This window comes from Protopterus annectens, chromosome 15.part0, assembly GCF_019279795.1.
Source record: "Protopterus annectens isolate FY-2018-M chromosome 15.part0, PAN1.0, whole genome shotgun sequence".
Classification (NCBI taxonomy): domain Eukaryota; kingdom Metazoa; phylum Chordata; order Ceratodontiformes; family Protopteridae; genus Protopterus; species Protopterus annectens.
In genome coordinates this window covers 31177282-31200364 of record NC_056749.1, presented here as the reverse complement: position 1 = coordinate 31200364, position 23083 = coordinate 31177282, and the positions used below count along the sequence as shown (strand labels likewise).

The 23083-nt window shown below is 40.4% G+C and overlaps 1 protein-coding gene across 1 annotated transcript in view; it reads left to right on the top strand.

The window, feature by feature from the left end:
* The first annotated feature begins 5911 nt into the window (after positions 1-5911).
* Positions 5912-23083, top strand: part of PSPN (persephin) — a 29926-nt gene continuing 12754 nt past the window's right edge. The window contains exon 1 of the mRNA XM_044057083.1: positions 5912-6087. Within this exon, the coding sequence (XP_043913018.1) occupies positions 5949-6087 (139 nt within the window). The 5' untranslated portion in view covers positions 5912-5948. The remainder of the gene's footprint in view (positions 6088-23083) is intronic.

Genomic DNA, 23083 nt, shown 5'->3' with positions numbered 1-23083 from the left:
AGTGATCATAGATCACCTTTCTGTACAGTGTCACTAAGTATGCAAAATCTACATCCCCCTTAGGCTTGAAGACAGTCGGTTATAATATAGAACTAAGCTCCATAAATTAATTTATAACAGAGGCAGAATGGTTTGCATTTATTAATCCTGGCTTGTATAGATTTACACTTTTATTTTCTTTAGTACTGATGCTATGTCATAATGTTCAATTATCGGTCTTTCAAACAGTTAAAGTTCAGGAGGTAACAAACTCTGAGAAATGGCTTTCTTTATAGCTTTGATGATGATGGTGAAAGAAAACAAAGACATTTAAATACTTTGTTGTAAAGAAATTAACATGTTTAATAAAGGTAGAACTAAAAAAAAATACTGGCAAAAAATGCATATTTTGTGTTGTGTTTAATATGTTGTCTGTTCTTCAATTTGTGTTTGAATGTTGGTGGCACTGCAAGATTCCACTGGAGTGGGTGGAGTTACATAATTATGTATGCAATTTTTGTTAATAAGCATACCCATTTTTGGCCAGTTGTACCTACTTTTTATGAGTCTTTGTCCAGATTGTTGATGTTTCCTGGTTGAGAGGTATAGTGCGGAATATGTTAGAGTAAGCAAGAGGAGAGAAGAGGCAATGTGTTTTCTTATAGCATGAGAGGAAAGGTCGAGTCTATAGACCTCTTGTATCAATAATATATTACCTTTACACTGTTGTATAGCTTGCATACTATACTAAATGCCTTTTTCTTAAACCCTGTATTACACTACATTGCTTTTATGTTAGAAACCCTCACTGCTATTGTGTGTTGTTGTCTTTCGGCTTTTCCCAGTTAAGGGTCACCACAGTGGAACTCCGGTCCACTAATGATCTCCACACAGAAGGCACTCCCCACACTCCAGCCGAGAATCGAACGGGAGAACCTGTTGCTGTGAGGCAACAATGCTACCACCGCATGTCTGCTGTAATTTGTACCAGAGTTGATAGAAAAGAATATGTAGACCAGTTAATGTACCCAATTATCAAACAAATAATCAATCTAATAGAAAGAATGCATTTTAGGGATGCTAAACACAAATTTAGTTTATCTGCAGACAATATCTTAGTTTACTTAAGTCACCTAGAAGATACCCTGCCCAAATTGCTGGAGTTACTAAGATATTTTGTGGCATTTAACATAAATATACAAGCAATCTAAGACTAAGACAGCAATAATTCCAATTAATTACTCTCTATCTCTATAGTCAGTAGCTTCCTTTTCACCTAAAATATTTAGGAGTATATCACCTGGTTGGCAGATGAGATTAGGAGCATCAAATGCAAGCAGTTAACAGAACTGTCTAAAATGCATTGCAAAAATTATAAACACACAACTTTTCCAAGAGTAAAAGCTTGTAGTGGCCATAATTTCCCAAATATTATGCTATAAACACACTAGGAGTTTAAGACTTTCTAAGAAGTTGGAGAAATGAGAACTGCAGGTATTGAAGTTTAATTGGTGTCCATCAAAGGCTAGGGGAATTGTTTTCAATGGGATTCAGTTAGAAATGGAGGGCTTAGGTATACCAAATATGATACAATATGTGGAGGCTGCACATCTGATGATCTGGTTTGGGTGTCAGGATAGAGTGCATTCTGCCCTGAGAGAAATTATATGTTTGCTGATACCAGGATACTGGTGGCAATGTTTGTTCAAGGATTATGTTGAAGCATTTACACAGAGGAAGTTATTAAAAATGCAGTGACGGTCAACTGCCTTGCCATACTCTAATGTTTAGATATGGTTTACCCCCACCTTAAAGGTTTACGGGGCAACTGATAGCCCCTCCAGCTGCTCAGGGGATTTCAGCTGTTTTGGCAACAGGGCTCTTCTTCACTTCAGGAGTTAATGACATCAATTGAGCTGCCTAAGGCAGACTTCTACAGGTATATACAACTAAGATATGTGGCTCAAGGTAAACAGGCATACACCTGCTTTGTTAAAGTCAAAGTAAACTTTGTCATTTAGAACTAAACACATGTAACCTAAACGAAACTTTGTGCATCAGCTCAATTATTGAGATCACAAAGGAAAGTGGAAACAACACATACAAGTAAAGGAAAAAACAAAACTAACAGAGTACTACTACCAACACGTATGAAAGGGCAGATACATTTACCAACACTCATATACAAAAAGAATACCTTCCCCTGAGTTAAACCACCCTATTTAAAGTAATACATAACACACTACAGACTGAGCAATGCCTAAGTTGTCTAATATTGCACTTAAATGTGTTAAGTAATACTAACTATGGATGTAATAAATAAATACTGCAAAAAAACAGCAAAAAATGGAAGTCCATAGCAGAAACGAAGTGCAAGCCAGGAAATATATCCAAAAGGTTTATTGAATCACACCATGTGATTCAATAAACCTTTTGGATATATTTCCTGGCTTGCACTTCGTTTCTGCTGTGGACTTCCATTTTTTGCTGTTTTTTGGGTCAACATTTTTGTTTCTTGCTCTAAATAAATACTGCACTTACTTGGAATATATGTAAGTATATATTGTACAAATAAATAAAAACTGAATTATGTGTCCAGACTCCCTGGGACTAGTGCCAGAGTTCAGAAGTCTAATCACTGTAGGGTTGAAACTGTTATTGAATCTTGTACTCCTGTTGCAATATCGCCTGCCCGATGCCAAATACTTACAGTCCATGCGCAGAATGCATGCTGCCCTGTGTTATGTTGGTGGCCTTTCAGATGCTTTATGCAGAATAAAGATGTATTGATGGAAAACTGGAACGTATTACCCTTTCTGCAACCCTCACCACTCTTTGTAGCACCTTCCTTTCTGTAACTATGTAGCTTCCAAACCACAGTGTGAAGTTGCAGGTGAGGATGCTCTGTATTGCACCTCTACAGAAGTTGAAGAGAATATGAGGAAGCTTAGCTTTCTTCAGCCTTCTTAAAAAGTGGAGGCATTAGTGCACTTTCTTGACCAGTTGGCTGGTGTTTCCTGACAAGAGATCCTGTGTACACACAGCAATTGCATACTCAACCCTCTCCACATTCTCACCATTGATCCTGACTACTGGGTGGTTTGTTCTCCTTTTCCCAAAATCGGTGATAATTTGTTTGGTTTTACTTACATTCAGGTTAAGGTTGTTTCCCTCGCACCAAGTGATCAGAGATGCCACCTCCTCTATGTACACCCTTTCATCCTCCTTTGTGATGAGCCCACAACTGTGGTGTCATCAGACAACTTGATGGTATGGTTGGACTTGTACTTAGCATACGAGTCGTGGGTCAGGATGGTGAATAACAGTGGGATGAGAACACATACCTGTGGAACCCCGGTGTTAATTTTGATGCATTTTGATGTGTTTTTACCTGAATACACCCTATTTCAAATTAGGAAGTCCAGAATCCAGTTACAGAGACATTTACTAATTCTGAATTGTGCCAGTTTTTCTTTCAGCTGCACTGGTATCACTGTATTAAATGCAGCACTGAACAATATGAACAGCATCCTCACAGAATTGTCTTTTCCCTATAAATGCTCAAGGGAGATGTGCAGTGCTACTGCTATTGCTTCAGTCGCTCTATACACAAACTGCAGAGGGTCAAAATCAGGAGGTACGCATGATGAAAGATGCTTTTTGATCAGCCGCTCAAAACATTTCACAGCAATGGATGTCAGAGCGACTGCTCTGCAGTTGTTAGGGCTAGAGGGTGTGGGTACTGGGATGATGTTAGCTTCCTTATAACATGAGGATACTTTTACCATAGCAAGACATGTTTTAAATATTTCCTTGAGCACTCTGCATAGTTGATCAGCACAGCCTTTTAACACTTTGCTCAGTATGTTGTCTGAGCCAGCAGCCTTCCTAGGGTTCATTCTCCTTAGCTATCTTCTTACCTCCTCTGTGCTGAGCTGAGGCTGAGAATTGCAGCCCATCCCTCTCATCAGTGTTAAGTTAGCTGTTCAGCAGGCAGGTGTGATTACAGTGCACAGAGTAGAACCGACATCTAAATTAGAAAAGGAATTACCATCATTGAAGGATATAAACTCCAGCATTTCCGAGATGAATGGGAAGGTGGATTAGGTAAGAGTCTTAGTCTTAGTCTTAGACTGAGAACAAACAGCTGCCTTTAAGGAAGGGTGGGCACACTGCATCAGGTAATGCACTTGTGGATGTTCACAATGTATTTTCTCACTCTGCACCAACTTGCATGTACCTATCGACTGCATCCCTTGGAGCTCTGGTTTATAATAATGATATTTAATTTATATTATAGTTTCATTCAAACTTTTTTGACAATGTATATTTGGGGGGGGGGGGGATATCTAGAAGTTCCATCAGTGGGAATAATAGCCATAAGGTATGGAACCAGCACCTTTTTTTTCCATACAAATTATGTTATACAGTTGTTTAATTACTGTGTTTCAGTTATGTTGGAATGCAACCACAGGATCCAAGCTCTGTCACGGACAGACTTGATATCTTCATTAAAGCCTTTAGCAATACAGGTCATGGAACTTCTGCCAAGACACCTGCATTCATAATGGACGAACATTACATTACAAGCGTGGGATCTCTGTTTTTTTAACAGTTAACAATTAAAAGAATTCAGTAAACCTAGCCCAAAACAAACCAATCAGAATGGCACCTGAAACATTGGTTAGGGCTGATAACTTACCAGATGTAGAAAGCATTGACTCCCTATAAATGCATGATTTCAGGAGTCCCTTTGTCATAGACATTGCAAGAAATGACAACAGATAGCACATATTGCCTAGCAGGCCTAAAACAGAATCAGTCATCAATGGGGGTAAAGCCTTTCATGTCTTGCAATCTCAATCTCTGTGGGATTCTGGAACCTGTATTAATGAAAACCACTGAGGTTCCTGGAACCTACCATGACAACAGCCCCATCACACCTATCTGTGTGTTGCATGCTGCTAGAGTGAGTAATTTAGTGTGGTTACCACAGATCTTAGCACCTTAGTATACAACCTATCACAGTTGCTCAGGGTCAGATTTCATACTAACTCCAGCAAATGTACCCATGATTGAGCAAAACTGGTATTAAATGGTGCACTATTTTAAATAGTGCTGTTGTACAAGTACCTGGTTAGACTGGTAGTCTCCTGACATCAAGCTATACAACAAGAGATGGGCACATTTACTAGGCTGGCAGACAATGCAGAAATGGTGATCTTCAAATCCATCACTGGGAAAATAGTTATTCACCTGGTGTCCTCAGATCAACAATGGTAATACTTATTTCTCAAGGTTCACTTATTTTCTCTATAATAATGCAAAATATGCAATTTCCCAAAGTATCATATTTTATGCAATTCTTTTTTAAATGCATTTCAACAGCAGATCTGTATGTAATCAGTCCAGGAATTTCCATTAGAGTATTTTTGGCTTCTTCTTTGTTAACCCTGTGAGCTCAATATGTTTTATTACTAAAAGTGTCCAGCACTCCTTACACCTTCCAACTTTGTACAGTGGCAGGGAGGGGAGAAAACTCAAGTCAACACTTCAAAATGAATGCATCTTATTTAATGCCTATTAATGTTTTTATATTTAAAATGATTTATGAAAATAATGTATTAAATAAAAGTCCATAGAATACATGTTAGGAACAAAACCAACATGCAATGTTCCCAGAAAAAATATATGTACTTTCACAATTTACAAAACAAGTTCTACATCTGGAATCTCTTTACTGCTTAATCCATTTTGGAAAAAAAACTGGACGAAGTGAAAAATGTCTGAAGCATATTTATGACTAAAGGTAGGATGCATACAGGCAATGGTGCTGTGAGGGTTAATGTCTCACCTCATCGTTGGTGAAACATCAGATGAAAGATATAAATTGAGACAGAGATTTGCTATAGCCACAACTTCGGTTCTCATCCACTCCTTTATCTAGTTTATCTAATTTCAAGTTTGTGATGGACTTTCTTTTCAAAATGAAACTTCTATTAGCTTTGTCCACCTTTATTATGCTAAAGGGAATGCGCCCCCAGACTGAGGAAGGCCAAATGCCACTACAGGTTAAAAGCAAGGTAACTCGACTGGACATATTATTAGGTAAGACATTTGCATGTTAAAATCAAACAAGCAATGCTTTGTGGGCAACCATTTGAGACAGTGAAAAGGTTCACCTATTTATTTTTGTACTGGAGATGCCCAGAACTTTAAAAAAAAAAAAAAAAAAAATGCTGGTCTGTTGTATGCATAACTTAGAAGTACTGCAGTCTGAAAAGTTGATGTCAGTTTGTGCCCTTCTTTATAACACTGTGTACTTAAAACAGAAAGTTTTACACATAAGCAGCAGGTAATTCTGTGATTATGCCACACTTCTATGTGCATTATTTTATAGTAGAGCAGCAGGCTAAAGTTGTAACTTATCATAAATTAGGACTCAAAAACCTTAACTGGTCTGTAACCATGCACCTAACTAGTCCGTAGTTAAGTTTTCATGCAAAAGTAGGGCTGTAAAATGTTTTTGTAACTTTCTGCAGTGGAATCCTACTTATTTTGAAACACATTTTCCTAGCATGCATCGCCACCCTCTCTAAATTGTTCTTGCATAACTGATGCAGTAACCTATTTAGCAAACAGAAATGAGATAACCACAACACAAAAGCAATCAAGAATTTATTCTGCATTGTAACAGTGAGTGTGCATGTTCCTAATAACACGCTACTTGCCTGCAGGGGCATACTAACCTGTACTAACAGGTTATGCAATTAATTTTGCTGCCACCCAGAAAGTGAAGTAGAAGTGGTTTAATTTTAGGTAACTCCCAGAAACCATAAGGGCTGCTCTGTGTGTGTAGGTATAGCAGGGGCAGAATGAAGTCTAGACTTGTTACAAGACTGGAAGGTCAACATTAACATTCAAGGTTAGACAACAGATTGAGCTGTGGTAACATTTAATCGTGCATTCCTTCCAGGTACGCTTTTCTAACAAAAGCAAACAAAAATCTCACCAAGGGGTGCAAATAAGTGATTTTAATGATAAATGGTACACAACTACCTTTGAGTAGGAGCTCAGAAGTTCGGTCTCACAAGTACAGTCAACCTACCCATGCCTCATTTGTTATGGTGTGTTAACGCTCATTTATGCATCATGCAAAAATAAGGCACAGAGAAATGAAAGACATCTAGGACATGACAGTATGTTACAAAAGGTGAGAACTGATGTTTCAGTGTGAAATACAAAAGTAAAGTAATTCATGAATTCATGTACATACTTCAAGCTTTTATATATATGAAGTCATTCAGAAAACCACCACGGGCAGAAATGTCAGCGTTAACATTTTTTCTATTTACAGTTATGTATTCCTACCAATTTATCTTGTTTATGTATATATAAAAGTAATTGCTAACCATTTCCAAAAAAAAAAAACACTCCAGTCACACAAATTTATGAAATGAGAGCCAAGTATGACATATGTAGAAATGTACCAGTTTAATCCAGGTACAGTGTTTCAAAATTCATTTCTGAAGATTTTTAAAAGGAAAACTGGAATGTGATATTCTGAAACTGATGCTTCAGCCGTCAGCATTTACAAAAAAATATCCTTCGTGTGCAGTTTCCTTCCTAACGTTTATGGTACATTTACAAGCTTAAAATACCAAACAGAAAATAATGCTGGGAGCTTGTTTTTTTTTTTTTAACTTCATTTAAAATGCCACCACACAACTACAGCAGTATATGTTAACAGCAAATGCGTACTAAAACTGCAAGTCAGAAACTGTCACAGTTATCGGGGGAGGGGGGGACTTAAGTGTTATCTGCAACATTCAAGTAGTCTAGACTAACAGGGCAGTAAGAGAGAAACTTACAGGTATGTCATTACTGGTTTTAAGCTCTTTAGTACAGACATTGTTTACTTATGTAACTACATAAGTTTGCCAGGGTAATAATGTCACTATCCTGTGCTGTTTACTAAAGAACATGGAAGAGAAAGTTAACAAAAGTTAAGAGTTTAAAACAAGTATTCTTGGGTATATGTTGTAGCATGCCATGGTTTAATGCAAAGTATTCAGCTGCCTATAAGTACAAATTATGTTCACAGTTACAAACTGAAGTAGAAGCATATAATAATGCATATTCCAATGAAAGATGGTACCAACCAACTCCAGAACACAAAGTTTTGAAGTGCTTGCTGATAGTTCAAACAGCTCAATGTAAGTTTTTTTTTTTTAATGAAGTGAATACCCTCGATATGACCAAAGTTGCTTTACTGTTAGAAAATGTAATTAACACTGTTCCAAAAATTTTGTGCACTAGTCCTGTTAACTACAAGTTGAAATGACTGTACATAGGAGCTACAAGTAACCAAATCAATGAATACATTCAGATAGCAGGATGAAAAAAAATGACCTGTATAGTGAATGATAACGTGATTCTGAAAATAAACTCTCTAGTGTCAAGGTCAGATGGCCTGCAAGCACTAGCAATGTTTAATTGTACCCAAGTCCATAATTTACCTGATCTGTTCACACTGACATTAACAGGTTAAGTTCCGTTAATGAGAACAGCTGTATTTGAATGAAATGGTTTCTGTACATCAGTATGTGACTCATGGGGTTTGCTTTATCTCAAAATATTTACTAGGAAGTGGAAGTTTTTGATCCGATCTGTGGGATGCGTACCTGCATAACAACCAGAATTTATAGTTCCAATGTCATTTTTATGGATGGCAGGATTTTTAATGACTTCTACCAAAAAAATGTTTCAGTTATGCATTAAATGCACCACATGACATAACAGTAATTTTTAAATAAGCTTTAACATAAGTCCTAGATGGTAAAGGAAAGAGGCAGAAATTAGCCTTTTAGAATATTAGAATCAAAGAACACAGTGGTGTATTTCAACAAGCTTACAGGAACATTAAAGAATTTAATGTGTCTGACAGTAAATGCACAATACTCACATCAGAGAGCTTACATCACTAAAAGCAACAGATAAAATTTCACAACAATTGAAAGGAAACACTCATCACAACCAAGTAACTACACAGTTGATGTTGAAGCGGTGACCATTTTATGGGATTCATCAGTTGGAAAGTTAAGCACACATAAGGCCACAGGGAAAGTTCTGATGCTGGTAATCCTATTTTATGGCATGAATTCAGCATTCTGGTCCATATGTTTGTGTGAGTGTACTCATGTCTACCTCTCCATCTTTCAGAAATTCTCCAGTTCAGGCCTGACATGGAATGAATGAGAGATTATCTGGTAATGTGGTACATAAAACCTAACTGCTTGGAAGCGCAACAGGTATACCAGACAAAAAAACACCTGACAGCACTGAGCACTAGGGAAGAGATTAGAGGGAAAACAAAGAACTGAGCAGCACAGTTCTACAAAAACAAGAAAAGCAAGTTTTATTTTATTTTTTTTTATTTATCATTTGTTGACCGGGAGAGTCCGACTAGGTTCCACAGAGCCTGTTTTCAGCGGAGGTCCGGGGAGAAATGCTCCAGCTGCATGTCTTTGGAATGTGGGAGGAAACCCATGCGAACACAGGGAGAACATGCAAACTCCACACAGAAGGCACCCCAGCCGAGAATCGAACAGGAGAACCTCTTGCTGGGAGGTGACAACGTTACCCGCTGCACCACTGTGCCGCCCAATACAATACAACTTTCTACACTGCAGCTCAGGTATGTCATGACAGGTGAACAGTTAGGTGTTTCTTTTCTATGAAACTTAACTGTGTAGTGAGGTGCTTCTAAATCATGCATTACCACCATCTGATACAGTTTTTTTTTTTTTTAAAGGATTCTGCAACAAACATGCATCTACTTCAAGGTGATATCCAAATAGGTGCTAGGCCAGGTAGATGGTTCTCATCTGAGATTATAATTAGCGTAACATACTGACCTAAATTCATTTCTGCTCTATCCTTTCTGAAAGAGTGTAGTGTTTTTCACACTGCTTACATTGTTAACAGAAAGGTGTAGACAGGTCTTCAAGGCACATTATAATGCATTAACAGATAGGGGCAGGCACATCCAAGGGTTACAATATATCATCTTTATAGGTCACAATTACTGCACTAACAGCTAGTCAAAAGAATGACCAAGGGTCGCCCTGTGCTACACTAAGAGATAACAGCAGGTATACCATGGTCACACTAACACCCAGATACAGACATGACCATATATCACACTGAACCACACCAACAGCCAGGTGCAGGCACATCCACATATCACACTGCAACACACTAACTGCCAGATGCAGACAAGTCAAAGAGTCACCACATACAGTAGTAACTGCCGTTACATGCATGTTTGTAAGTCACACTGGACTGCACTAACAGCTAGTCATAGGAATGTCTAAAAGTCATCCTGCACTGCACTAAGAGCAGGCACACCACATTGTACCACACCAAGAATTAGGTGCACACACCCACACAAGAGCCAGATGCAGACACATCACACTGTACTGCGCCAAGAGTCAGGTGCACACACCCACACATCAACACACAACATTGTACCACACCAAGAGTCAGGTGCACGCACCCAAAAAAACACCCACCAAAATCCAGGTGCATGCATACCACACTCTACCACACCAAGAGTCAGGTGCACACACACTCCAACCTACCAAAAACCAGGTGCAGGCACACCACACTGTACCACATCAAGGGTCAGGTGCACACACCCACAATCCAACACACCAAGAGCCAGGTGTAGGCACCACATATGACACCATCACACCAAGAACCAGGTGCAGGCACAACCACATATGACACCAAGAACCAGGTGCAGGCACCACCACATATGACATCCATGGAGAGGATCATAATGGACCTCATAAATAAAGACATAGGGAATTTGCAGACTTTGGATCCATCCCAGTTTGGCTTTGTCAAAGGCAGATCATGCCTTCTAAACTTGGTTGACTTTTTCGAAACAGTCACCAAAGCCATTGATGAGGGAAAGGCAGTCCATACAGCCTACCTCGATCTGGCGAAGGCCTTCGATACAATACCCCACTCGGGTATCATTGAAAAACTCATCAGCTTAAATGTTAACCCATACATCACAAGATGGGTTGCAAACTGGCTGAGTGACAGAACCCACAGGGTCAGAGTTGCTGGCGCCATGTCAGACTCAAAGCCTGTCACAAGTGGTGTACCACAGGGCTCAGTCCTGGGCCCACTCTTGTTTGGCATCTACTTTTCCGAAGTACAAGCAAACACAGGAGGGTTATGGCTGACAAAGTTTGCAGATGACTGCAAACTGGGCGCCATAGTAGAAAACACATCTGACACAGATATCCTTCAGAAGGGTCTCACAGAAACGGATAACTGGTGCCAGAGCCATGGCCTAAAGTTAAATGCCAAAAAATGAATAGTCATACCCTTCGGGAAAAACAAGGTTACTCCTAGCTACCAAATAGGTGGCAATCCACTGAGCACAGAAGAAGTTATCAGGGACCTGGGGACCCAGGTTGATAGTAGTCTGTCATTCGACACCCATGTAGCTAAAGTAGTTAGGAAGACCTTCTACACTGCCCACCTTATCATGAAGGGATTCTCATCTAGATCAAGGGAGGTCATAGTCTCCCTTTACTCATCACTCATCAGACCAATGATTGAGTACAATGCCCCATTCGGAATGTATCTGACCCGACACTTGCAGCAGCTGGAGAGGCCACAAAAGTTCCTCACCAAAAGGATAAAGGGTCTCAAACATCTGTCCTATGCTGCCCGACTGAAAGAACTCCAGCTCTATTCAGTCGCTACCACTTGCTCAGAGGTGACCTTTGCCTAACATACAAGGCCATGTCAAACCCAGATTTGATGAATATGCTTCACCTCAAAAAATCTAGATCCGTCAGAGCCACAAGGGCGGGAGACTTAAACCTCGACACGGCTATTAATAGGACGTGCTGGAGGGATAGATTCATCACCCAAAGACTCCCTATGCTGTGGAATAAAATCCCGGTATATGTGAGGCAGAGCACCTCTCTGGCCTTGTTCAAGAGAAATCTTGACCAATGGATGGGAGATCGCAGATATACCCCAGGGATTACCTCAGTGTCACTGCTCAACAGAGGCACAGCAAAATAATGGGTATAGTTCCCCATACTAAAGGGGTGGCGTAAGCCACAAAACTATGGGCTAGGCTTGTAAATGCCCTCGGACAGATAGCCTAGTATGAACCTATGAACCTATACCACACCAAGAACCAGGTGCAGGCACAACCACATGCTATACCATACCATACCAAGAGCCAGGTGCAGGCACACCAACAGACTATACCATACCACACCAGCAGTAATATGCAGGTACACCCACATGCTATACTGTACTATACCAAGAGCCAGGTGCAGGCACACTAACAGAATGCACCATACCATGCCAGCAGTTACCTGCAAGCACAACCATGTATTATACCATACCACAAGAGATGTCAAATGCAGGCACATCCATACTTTTACATCATACTACACCAATATCCAGGTGCAGACATACAACATTGTATCATGCCAAGAGACAGATGCAGACAGACACATAGTATACCAACATCCAGGTTTAGGCACATCCACACAGTACCATGCAAAGCAAGGTGCAGGCACATCCATGTATTTACACAGCACTACACCAAGAGCCAGGTGCAGACATATCACAACGTACAATGCCAAGACCCAGGTGCAGACACAGCCACATATCACAGCATGAGCCAGGTGAAGGATCATCCACATATCAAACAAATAAATTGCTGAAAACACCACACCGGCCACAAGTAGATAAGATTAGCGCTTTCATTTATACTGATTAGATAAACTTCATCAGATACATATAAAAGGGAAATGATCACTTAAATACAAAAAATTATCATGACATCACATCCTGTCAATAAAGATGAAAAAGTTTTTTTAAAAATACATATACCTAACCTTATAAGCTATAAATTTAAAACAAAGCATTATATCTTATCGGAACAATGCTCTTAATTTTAATAAACTCATAATGGAAACGGTGTCATTTAATCCAGGAGACACCAAAGCATTTAATTTCAATTGCCATAATAATTCCTTCTCTTCTAAATACAAAGAGACAGGGCCCCCCCTCCTATTGTCAAAATTTTTTTCTATCACTAAAAATTTACATTCATGATCCGGGAAGGCTGCCACATGTCTAGCCAAGGCATTTATTGAATTAGATTTAGCTATGGCATATACATGCTCATAAATCCTACTTTTAATAGCTCTCTCAGTCTTTCCTACATAGTAACAGGGGCAATGGTTACACAAAGCCAAGTAAACAACCCCTTTACTATTACAATTAAATTTATCATTGAGGTAGAATCTTGTCCCATTAATTTCAAAATGTTTAGTCACGAGTATATGTCTACACATCCTACAGGCCCCACATTTTGACATTCCATAATGGGGTTTATAAGTTCCTTTTTATTTGACTTCTAAGATGTTCTTTAAGTTTCTCCCCTTCTTAAAGGTGATATTTGGAATCATACCCAGACATTCTTTTAGTGTGGCGTCATCCAAAATGAATGACCAATTTTTGATGATAATGGTCTTAATGCTTAGCGCATCTTCTGAAAATGTAGTTATAAAATTGGTCCCTATAAAATCTTTCTCATATTCATCAGTTACCAAAGGGGATGACACAACTGGAATACGGTTTATAATATTCAACCCATCCTCTTCCAATTCCTTGTCTGGAAAATCATTGGATACATCAATTGTATAGCTCAAAATAGGCAAAAAGACCCCTTGTCTTCTCTTGGATGAAACCTCCCAGATTAATTCATTAATAAACGTAGATGGATATCCCCTACTTAGAAACACTTTGTACAGTATTTCACATTCATCCAAGAAATCATTCTTCAAAGTAGACATCCTAGCTGCCCTGACCAACTGGCCTTTCACTACACCACGCTTTTGGTGCAGAGGATGGCAGCTAGAAAAATGGAGAAATGAGTTGGAATAGGTGGATTTGCGATGTATCCTGGATGTAAATGTATTCAATTCGTAATTTTTAGTTAACATGACATCTAAATACGTGATGGAATTTTCTTGGAAATCATAGGTGAATTGAAGAAAATTTGTAGAATTATTCATTTCCAAAATGAATGTTTCTGCACATTCTTTATCCCCATTCCACAAAATAAAAATGTCGTCCAGGTATCGGGTATACCAAACTACCTTTTCGATGAAAAGGGGGATTTTGAATAGGAAATTCCTTTCCCAGGCTGCCATGACTGTATTAGCGAAGGTCCCCCCACATGGGGAACCCATCGCTATTCCAGTCTTTTGTAGAAAAAACTTTCCATCGAACATAAAGAAGTTATTTGTGAGAACTATTTCTAACAAATAAATCAGGACATCAATGTCATTACGAGGCATTCCCTTATCTAAGAGAAAGTCCCTAACCCACTCACATCCGATATCTTGTGGGATACAGGTGTAAAGATCCCGGACATCTATAGTTAAAAAATTGAGTTCACGATTAAATGGGACTTGATTCATAGCTTCAAGGAATGCCCAGGAGTCCTTACAAATCTGTTTCTGATTTTCTAGGAATTTTTTGAGTTTGCAATCAATATATTTTGCACAGCCATACGTTATGGATTGCCTGCCATCGATTATAGGTCTCCAAGGTGGAAGGGCAAGACATTTATGTATTTTTGGCAACCCAAAAAGTTTTGGAATCAATGGGTATGCCATCTTCAAATAATTGAATAAGTCCATATCAATTCTGTTTCAATAAACAAATCACTAATGAACCCATTCAATCTATGGTAGGCCCCATTGATTTCATTGAGTGAAACCTCGGAGTAAGCTGGGGCTTCTAACAAATCTAATATTCTAGTTATGTAATCATCTTTGTTGAAGAACACTAGTCCCCCTCCCTTATCAGGTTTGCATATCCAAATATTCGCAAACTTCAAAGTATCTAACATATCACGTTCAACCAAAGATAAATTATTATTATTATTCTTTGATTTATATTGTCTCTGTAATAGATATCTAATGTCATTTTCACATATTTTTTCATATAGGATGATAGACGGATGTAAAGATGGATTGAACACACTGGCTACTCTAAAATCACGGACTAAACTTGCAGTAGTCTTAAACATGACCTTCAAGTTCAACTTCCGAGTGAAAAGTTTTAAATCAGCCAGTGTTTTAGCCAAATCACTTTTGAAACAAGGGACAAAATTCAATCCTTTAGCTAGAACATCGACCAGTTTTACATCTGGTTGAAAATCAGAATAATTATATATTTTAAAGTCCCCACTGGAATTTAGAACTATTTCAACATTTCTAGTAGGGGGATTACCATTAAAAGGAATGCCAGAACTAATGGAAGAATTCATCACCTCTTCCTCTTGTTCTGGTATTTCCTCTTTTTCTGGTTCTGATATCTGGGGACATGTTGTTATACATTCTTTTTTACCCCCAACTGAAAAAAATTGTTATTATTTCTAGAATTACCATTGACATTATTATTGACCCCCCTACTAGCAATCCTTTCACTTCTTCTTACTGGTGAATTGGCACTCACTTCGAAATCACATTGTTCATGCACATTATCAACAGACTGGAAAAAGCATTCATTATCAAAATTTTCAGAATTCAAGTTATTTCCACCATTCAATGCATTGTTATTACTGCCAGCATAATTTTTAGGTAAAGGGTAAACGGTGCCTCTATTATAGGCCAATGCATCCCTATTCAATTTCTTGATTTTACATAATGCACTATCAATGCTAGAAAATATACGCAAGAAATCAAACTTATACCTAGGAAAGTTCTTATCATTCCTAATCAAATTATCTAACAAGGTTAATTCATTCTGCAAAACCACCACTTGTTCATTGTAATTCTTAATAAGACAATCAATGAATTCAAGTCCTTGCTTATCAAATAAATATAAGTCTTTGTGGAAATCCGAATGCAGCACCAACCCATTAGGGAAACGCCACTGTCTTAAGCCTTTAGGAACTTGTTTCCTTGCACTGCATTCTTTTAAATCCTGTATTTCAACTTCCAGTTGTGTCATCCCCTTTGGTAACTGATGAATATGAGAAATATTTTATAGGGACCAATTTTATAACTACATTTTCAGAAGATGCGCTAAGCATTAAGACCATTATCATGAAAAATTGGTCATTCATTTTGGATGACGCCGCTCTAAAAGAATGTCTGGGTATGATTCCAAATATCACCTTTAAGAAGGGGAGAAACTTAAAGAACATCTTAGAAGTCAAACAAAAAGGAACTTATAAACCCCATTATGGAATGTCAAAATGTGGGGCCTGTAGGATGTGTAGACATATACTCGTGACTAAACATTTTGAAATTAATGGGACAAGATTCTACCTCAATGATAAATTTAATTGTAATAGTAAAGGGGTTGTTTACTTGGCTTTGTGTAACCATTGCCCCTGTTACTATGTAGGAAAGACTGATAGAGCTATTAAAAGTAGGATTTATGAGCATGTATATGCCATAGCCAAATCTAATTCAATAAATGCCTTGGCTAGACATGTGGCAGCCTTCCCGGATCATGAATTTAAATTCTTAGTGATAGAAAAAATTTTTGACAATGGGAGGGGCCCTGTCTCTTTGTATTTAGAAGAGAAGGAATTATTATGGCAATTGAAATTAAATGCTTCGGTGTCTCCTGGATTAAATGACACCGTTTCCATTATGAGTTTATTAAAATTAAGAGCATTGTTCCGATAAGATATAATGCTTTGTTTTAAATTTATAGCTTATAAGGTTAAGTATATGTATTTTTAAAAAAACTTTTTCATCTTTGACAGGATGTGATGTCATGATAATTTTTTGTATTTAAGTGATCATTTCCCTTTTATATGTATCTGATGAAGTTTATCTAATCAGTATAAACAAAAGCGCTAATCTTATCTACTTTTGGCCGGTGTGGTGTTTTCAGCAATTTATTTGTTTGATGTTTTACATCCACATATCACACAGAGTCACGTGCAGGCACATCCGCTTATCACACAGTACCACACCGAAAGCCAGGTGAAGGCATATACACATCACATCAAGATCCAGGTGCAGGCAAATCCATGGGTCACACTGGACCACAAGAACATTGAGGTGCAGGTATGCCTGTGGACATGGTGTACACAGCCAGGTGCTGGCACATATGTAGATTACCTTGTTGTGTGCTAGCAGGCCAGTGGAGAAATCTTTATATGTCAATCTGTGGTAACAAACAGGTGCAGGCACACCAATGGGTCACACTACCAACTAGGTGGCCACAGGCCCTGCCACAGAGATGGTGTGCTACCCTAACAGCTGGATGCAGATATCTATATGGGTTTTAGTCTGCCTGCAGTGGTCAACATCCCTCCTAAAGGCATATAAAAGGATCTTCAAACTGCCTTACTATTCTCAAGAGTAGTACCATTGGGCATTCCCCACAAAAACAGTTCCAAAAGGAAAATGACAAGTGGTGCTTCAGACTGCAATACGTAAACAGAACAGAAATGTAAGGCATTCCCTAGAATATGACCTGTTACAACATCTGACTTGATAACTGGGGAGATACTGCCCTTTCTCAGCAATTCAATGTAAACAGGCTACTTCTTTGCCCCTGATAAAGTTTTAGATTATTACGACCATGGGACTTGGCTGCAAACCATCATTGTGCTCTTTGTTGTTCAATGCTACTGTACCACTATTATGTTGCTGTCATCTGTCCTCCGTTTCCCTATCCCCTTAATTATAAGCAATGCCAGAGTATTCTGCAACATTTCAAGTTTGCTGCCTTTCCGGTACTGTTCTTGATGATTTTTGCTAAACCACATAACCACATGCATTTCACATTTCATTTCCTGCTGCAGTTCTCATAAAAAGCTATCTCTACTAATTATTCCAGTGAGGCTACAGAATTAGGAAATTAACTAGTGAAACTGATCTGCATTCTCAGCGGGTTATAGTTTAAGTGCACATTAGAAAAAAATAATAGTTTGATAATGAAAAAAATACATGTATGCATTGCATTTTGCTGTTGTTGGGTATGTTTCCCCTATTCTGAGGGACACTACATTGCAAGGATAAGAGAAATTTCCCCTTACAGCTCTTTCAACTGTCCAGTGTTTTTTTTTTTAACATTATTTACTTGGTAACTGGAGGGGTGAGGGCTGGGTCTGGCTCTGTTCATTCCCAACCCAAACACAAGCCACAAGTGTGGAAAAATAATTACAAGAACAAGCCTAGCTGTTAAGAGCTACATGGCATATGAACACAATAAAAATGACATGAACAACTTTGCTTGATTTTATTTCTTTTTATTTTTGGACAGTAATGGGACAGGCCATTAAGGCATGCAATTCTTACACTCTTCTGGCTGATGGGATGGCCACCAGCAGGACAGTCTTCCATGTGTGCATCTGTAAGGAAGAAGGCCCAGCCAGTTCAAAGGGGTACTGGGTTAATTTCTCTAATATGTAGTTGAGGTCCCAAGACAGGGGATAGGTTTTCTAGGTGGTCTCATGTGCAAGACCCCTTTAAGGAAGAGATTTACGTCAAGCCTGGCCAGCAAGGGGGGGTTCCAGGGGCAGGCAGGCTGATATAACCGAGAGGTGTACTTTTACAGAAGAATAAGAAAGGCCATTCTATCAATTTCACAGGTAGTTTAGAACCAGGGGAACCTCAGCAGAACTGGGGTCCCTTCCCTTGTTCAGACACCATTTTGCAAATCTTTCCCACTTAGCCAGGTAAGATTTTCTGGTGGTAGGTTTTCTTGCCTTCATTAAGACCGAAAGCACGTTCTCTGAGTAGTGATGTCTGAAAGGGATCAAAAGTTTATCACCTACAGAGTCAGAGACAACATCTGTAAGTGTGGGTGTAAGAGAGTTCATGTGTCTTATGTCAGTAGGTCCACCTTGTAGTGTAACTTGAACTGATTGCCCTTGGCTAGTTTGTGAAGTAGGGGAACCAGAGCTGCCTTAGCCAGTAGGGAGTCACTAACATGATTTTTAGTTTGTCCTTCTGAATTTTCAGGCGGACATTCTGTATCAGTGGGAATGGGGGGGAAGGCATAAAGAAACCTCCCCTCTCAAGGGAAGCTGAAAGTGTCCACTCTCCATGCTAGAGGGAGAGGGTTTTTTAGAAGTTCTGCAGTTGCCTGTTCTGGGGGGAGTCAAACAGGTCTATTTGTGGAGCAGCCCACTGGTGGACTATGTCTAAGACCACCTCCCTGCTCAGCATCCATTTGTGCTGAGGTGAGGAGGTCTTGCTCAAGAGATCTGCTTGGTGGTTGTCCTGTGACAGGGTGTAAGCTGCTTGCAGGACTAAGTTGAGACAAGAGGCTAGGTCCCATATCAGCAGGGATAATCTGCACAGCTGATAGGCCTTTGTTCGTCCCTGCTTGGTGAGGTACCACATCATCGTAGGGTTGTTGGTGACAATCTGGAGCACCCCTGGAACCAGAAGGGGGGGGTGAAGGTCTTTAGAGCTAAGAAGACTGCTGTAATTTCCCTGATATTGATATGTTTGGCCGGAAATGAGGGATTTCACTTTTCCTGAATCCTGTAAGAGGCCATAGTTGCTCCCCAACCTGATTCTGAGGCATCTGTATGCATTACTTGGGTTGGGGTGGGTGGTTGTAATGGGAGCCCTGGGTTCAGTTGCACTTGCTGGATCTACCAACTGATTTTTGTTTTCAGACAGGGAAGGAGGGGATGCCATGGTCTAGGGGATGAAGGTGTTGGGACCAAGTGTTCTTCAGGAACCACTGCAACTTGTGCATGTGCATTCTTGCCAGTGGTAGTATGGGGATGGTCGCTTCTATTAAACCCAGGAGATGAAGAAATTGCCTTGGCATCACATTTTGGAATAACAGAGCTTCCTGGAAGTGGGAAGTCAAAGAACGAAACTTGTTCTGTGGTAGAAAGGCCTTCATTGTGTCTGTTCTGATTCTGCAGCCTAGGAAAATTTTGTCCTGGCTTGAGATCAGAGAGGATTTGGGGAAATTGAGGTTGAATCCTAGATTCTGCAGAAGGGACATGGTGAAATGTAGATGCTTCAATAGAGCATCCCTGGACTCTGCCAGTAACAGGATGTCATCCAGATAAGGGTAAATCTGTATAACCAGAGTTCTGCAGAAGGCAATGGCTGGAGCCAGGCACTTTGTAAAGACTCTGGAGGGGCGTAGATAAACCAAAGGGCAAGGCAGTAAATTGGAAATGAGAGGCAGGTCCAGAGAAATGTAGGAATTGTCTGTGGGAATTCCTGATGGGTATGTGCAGGTAGGCCTCCTTTAGGTCCAGGGTGGCCATGAGGGCCTTGGCTGGAATGAGGGGCAGCAGAGTGGGAAGAGAGAGCATTTTGAAAGATGGTACCTGAAGACGGTGGTTTAGGAAGGGCAGGTCTAAGAAAGGTCTCCAGGGGCCGTCTTTTTTGGGGACCAGGAAGAGGTGGGAGTAAAACCCTTTTCCTTCTTGGAGGGACAGGTTCTATGGTGCCTAGATTTAAAAGGTCTGCCAGAACTTGTGGCATGAGATGGGCCTTGTTTTTGGGGATGAGAGGAATGCCTCTTCTGGGTGGCTTCTCTTTCTAGGATAGGAAGTACCCTTTTTGAATAATATTTAAGGCCCATTGGTCTGAAGTGATGGATTGCCAAAGGGGAAGACAGTGGGAAAGGCTGGCTGAGAGGGGAAGGTGGCCAAGCAAGTCACGCAATATTGGGACCTCCTCCGTCCTGAAAGGGCTGTCTGGGCTGATGAGGTGGAGCAGAGGATCTGGAGTTGATAGGTCTTCTAGCTCCTCTCCTGGACCTGGAAGAGGAGGAGAAGAGCTGAGGAATACATCTCATAAAGGTGGCCTTAGCAGAGTAGTTTCTATAATACTTGGGGATGGGTGACACCAGCAGGTGCTTGATGTCCTGGAGTTCTTTGCTTTTTTTCTTGTATATTTTTAAAAAGATCAGCAGATTGTTTGCTGAAAAGCATATCGTGGTCCAGAGGGGCTTCCAGGATCTTAGACTTGAAATCCTCAGGGAGGTTCTGGAGTCTTAGCCATGAGTACCTCCTGCGGACTGAAAAAGATGCTGCAGACCTGGCAGATGCTTTTGCAGCATCGTAGCTGCATCTGATGGAATTCCTGGCTACCTGTTGTGCCAAGGAAAGTTTGGCTGAGGTGTCCATCTTGATGGGGCTGTCAGGCAAGGATGCTAGCATGGAGAAGGCCTGAGAGACCAAGTCTAATGCATACTTTGCCATGTGAGTCCGATAATTAATGGCTCTGAAAGCCAAAGTTGAAGAAGTGTATACCTTCTTCCCCATCCTATCCATGTACTTGCTGTCTTAGTCAATGGGCAGTAGGGAGGCAGCAGTCTAGATTGCTCATCTGCAGTGCTGGCAATAACAGCCAAGGGTGGTTGGACCAGGAATTTTTGGTCATCTGGTACTTTGTAGAAGCGGTCAGGACGTTTAGGGGCCGGAGGCTGGGAGTCAGGGGCTTTGGAAGCAGTGTTGAAGGCATCCAAGTAAACAGGCAGAACAGGAGGAACTGCTAAAGGGGAGGGGGATTCCACTTGCAGCAGCTCAAAGTACCTTTTTTGGGTGTCTGTCATTTGGGACGTATCACATTTAGAGTAATCCTTCATCCTGGTGATGGTCTCACCAAAGGTAATGACCTCAGGGGAAGAATCCCCTTCCACAGATAGCTCATCAGGAGAGTAATATTCTTGGGGGGAGGCAATCTGGGAAACATAAGAAATGGACTCTTTTGAGGATGAGAAGGAATACTCATGATGTTCTTCTCTGACTTTAGGGGTCGTGGATGGAAGGGAAGAAGCAGAGGCAGGTATAGGGCTCAGAAGAGGCAAGGTGGAGGTGGCTGAGGCTGAAGGCCTGAGGGCTATAAAGGCCTGCATGAGAGAAGACGTGAAGGCCTGCCAATCCAGTGTAACTTCTGAAGAGGTGGAGGTATGTTTAGATTTTTGCTTCTTTTTGGCTAGGAAGGAAGTAGAGAGAGGCCTGGCGTTGGGTTTGGACAGTAACACATCCGAAGTTTGGATCTCTGCTGGAGGTGTCACCGAAACTGGTTCCCCCTAGACATTCACAGTCGTCATCTGGATAAGCTCCACAGATGTGCCGGTCATCTGCTGTGAAATGGCATCAAGGGACGTTGCTGCAGTTGACATATCCTCTGAGCGCACCTCAACTCCTAGAACGGCAGTTGGTGGTGCGTCGGGGAGCGGCAGGCAAAGAAGGACTAGGAACCTTGGCCTTCTTGCGCAAGGGTTCAGGTGCGGCCTCTGATGTAGGATCCATCCTAAGGGCTAACCGCTTAAGGAGCTGGTTCTCCAGGTACAGGTTTAACACAGCTAGATGGCTGGGCAAGGTCATGGGCACAAATGATTGACAAAGGGCGCAGGAGGAGTGATCATGTTCATGGCCTAGGCAAAAAAAAACACACCTGTCATGGGCATCTCTTTATGGGGTATCTGGCGCCCGCACTGGCACTTTCCCTTTTTCCCTCACATCAGCTAAAGGCTACAACAACCAAGTGTTACAAAGAACAATCATCAAAAATAAGATGTTAGAAACTCAATGGGTTGCTTATCTTAGGATGTGACGTTTGTGGAGAAACAATCATATGATGCGAATGTTGTCTGTGACTGAAAAGTTCTGAGGATTGTGCGTGCAGACGTGACATTTAAGGCCCCTGGTTTATGGCCCTACGTGTGATGTCCCACGCACACTGCAACAGCCAAGCTGAAGCTTTTGTATAAGAGCCAACGTACGAGTTACCTGAGGGCATGAAATCCCGCACCCTGAATACTGCAACACAGGAATAGGACATCTTTGTTTGATTTTATTTCTTTTTATTTTTGCATCTGATGATCAACTAAGTGAACTGCTCCAAAAATCTTTTTTTAGCCAAAAACCACAACAAAATCACAAAAATATCAATAATGTAATACATAAAGATGGATTACATTTAACGTTAAACACACAGACATTACAATTAAACAAATTTGAAAAAACTGCAACAGTTTAGCAGTGTCTGTCATGAGGCAAACTGAGTGGTGAAATATATGTGCA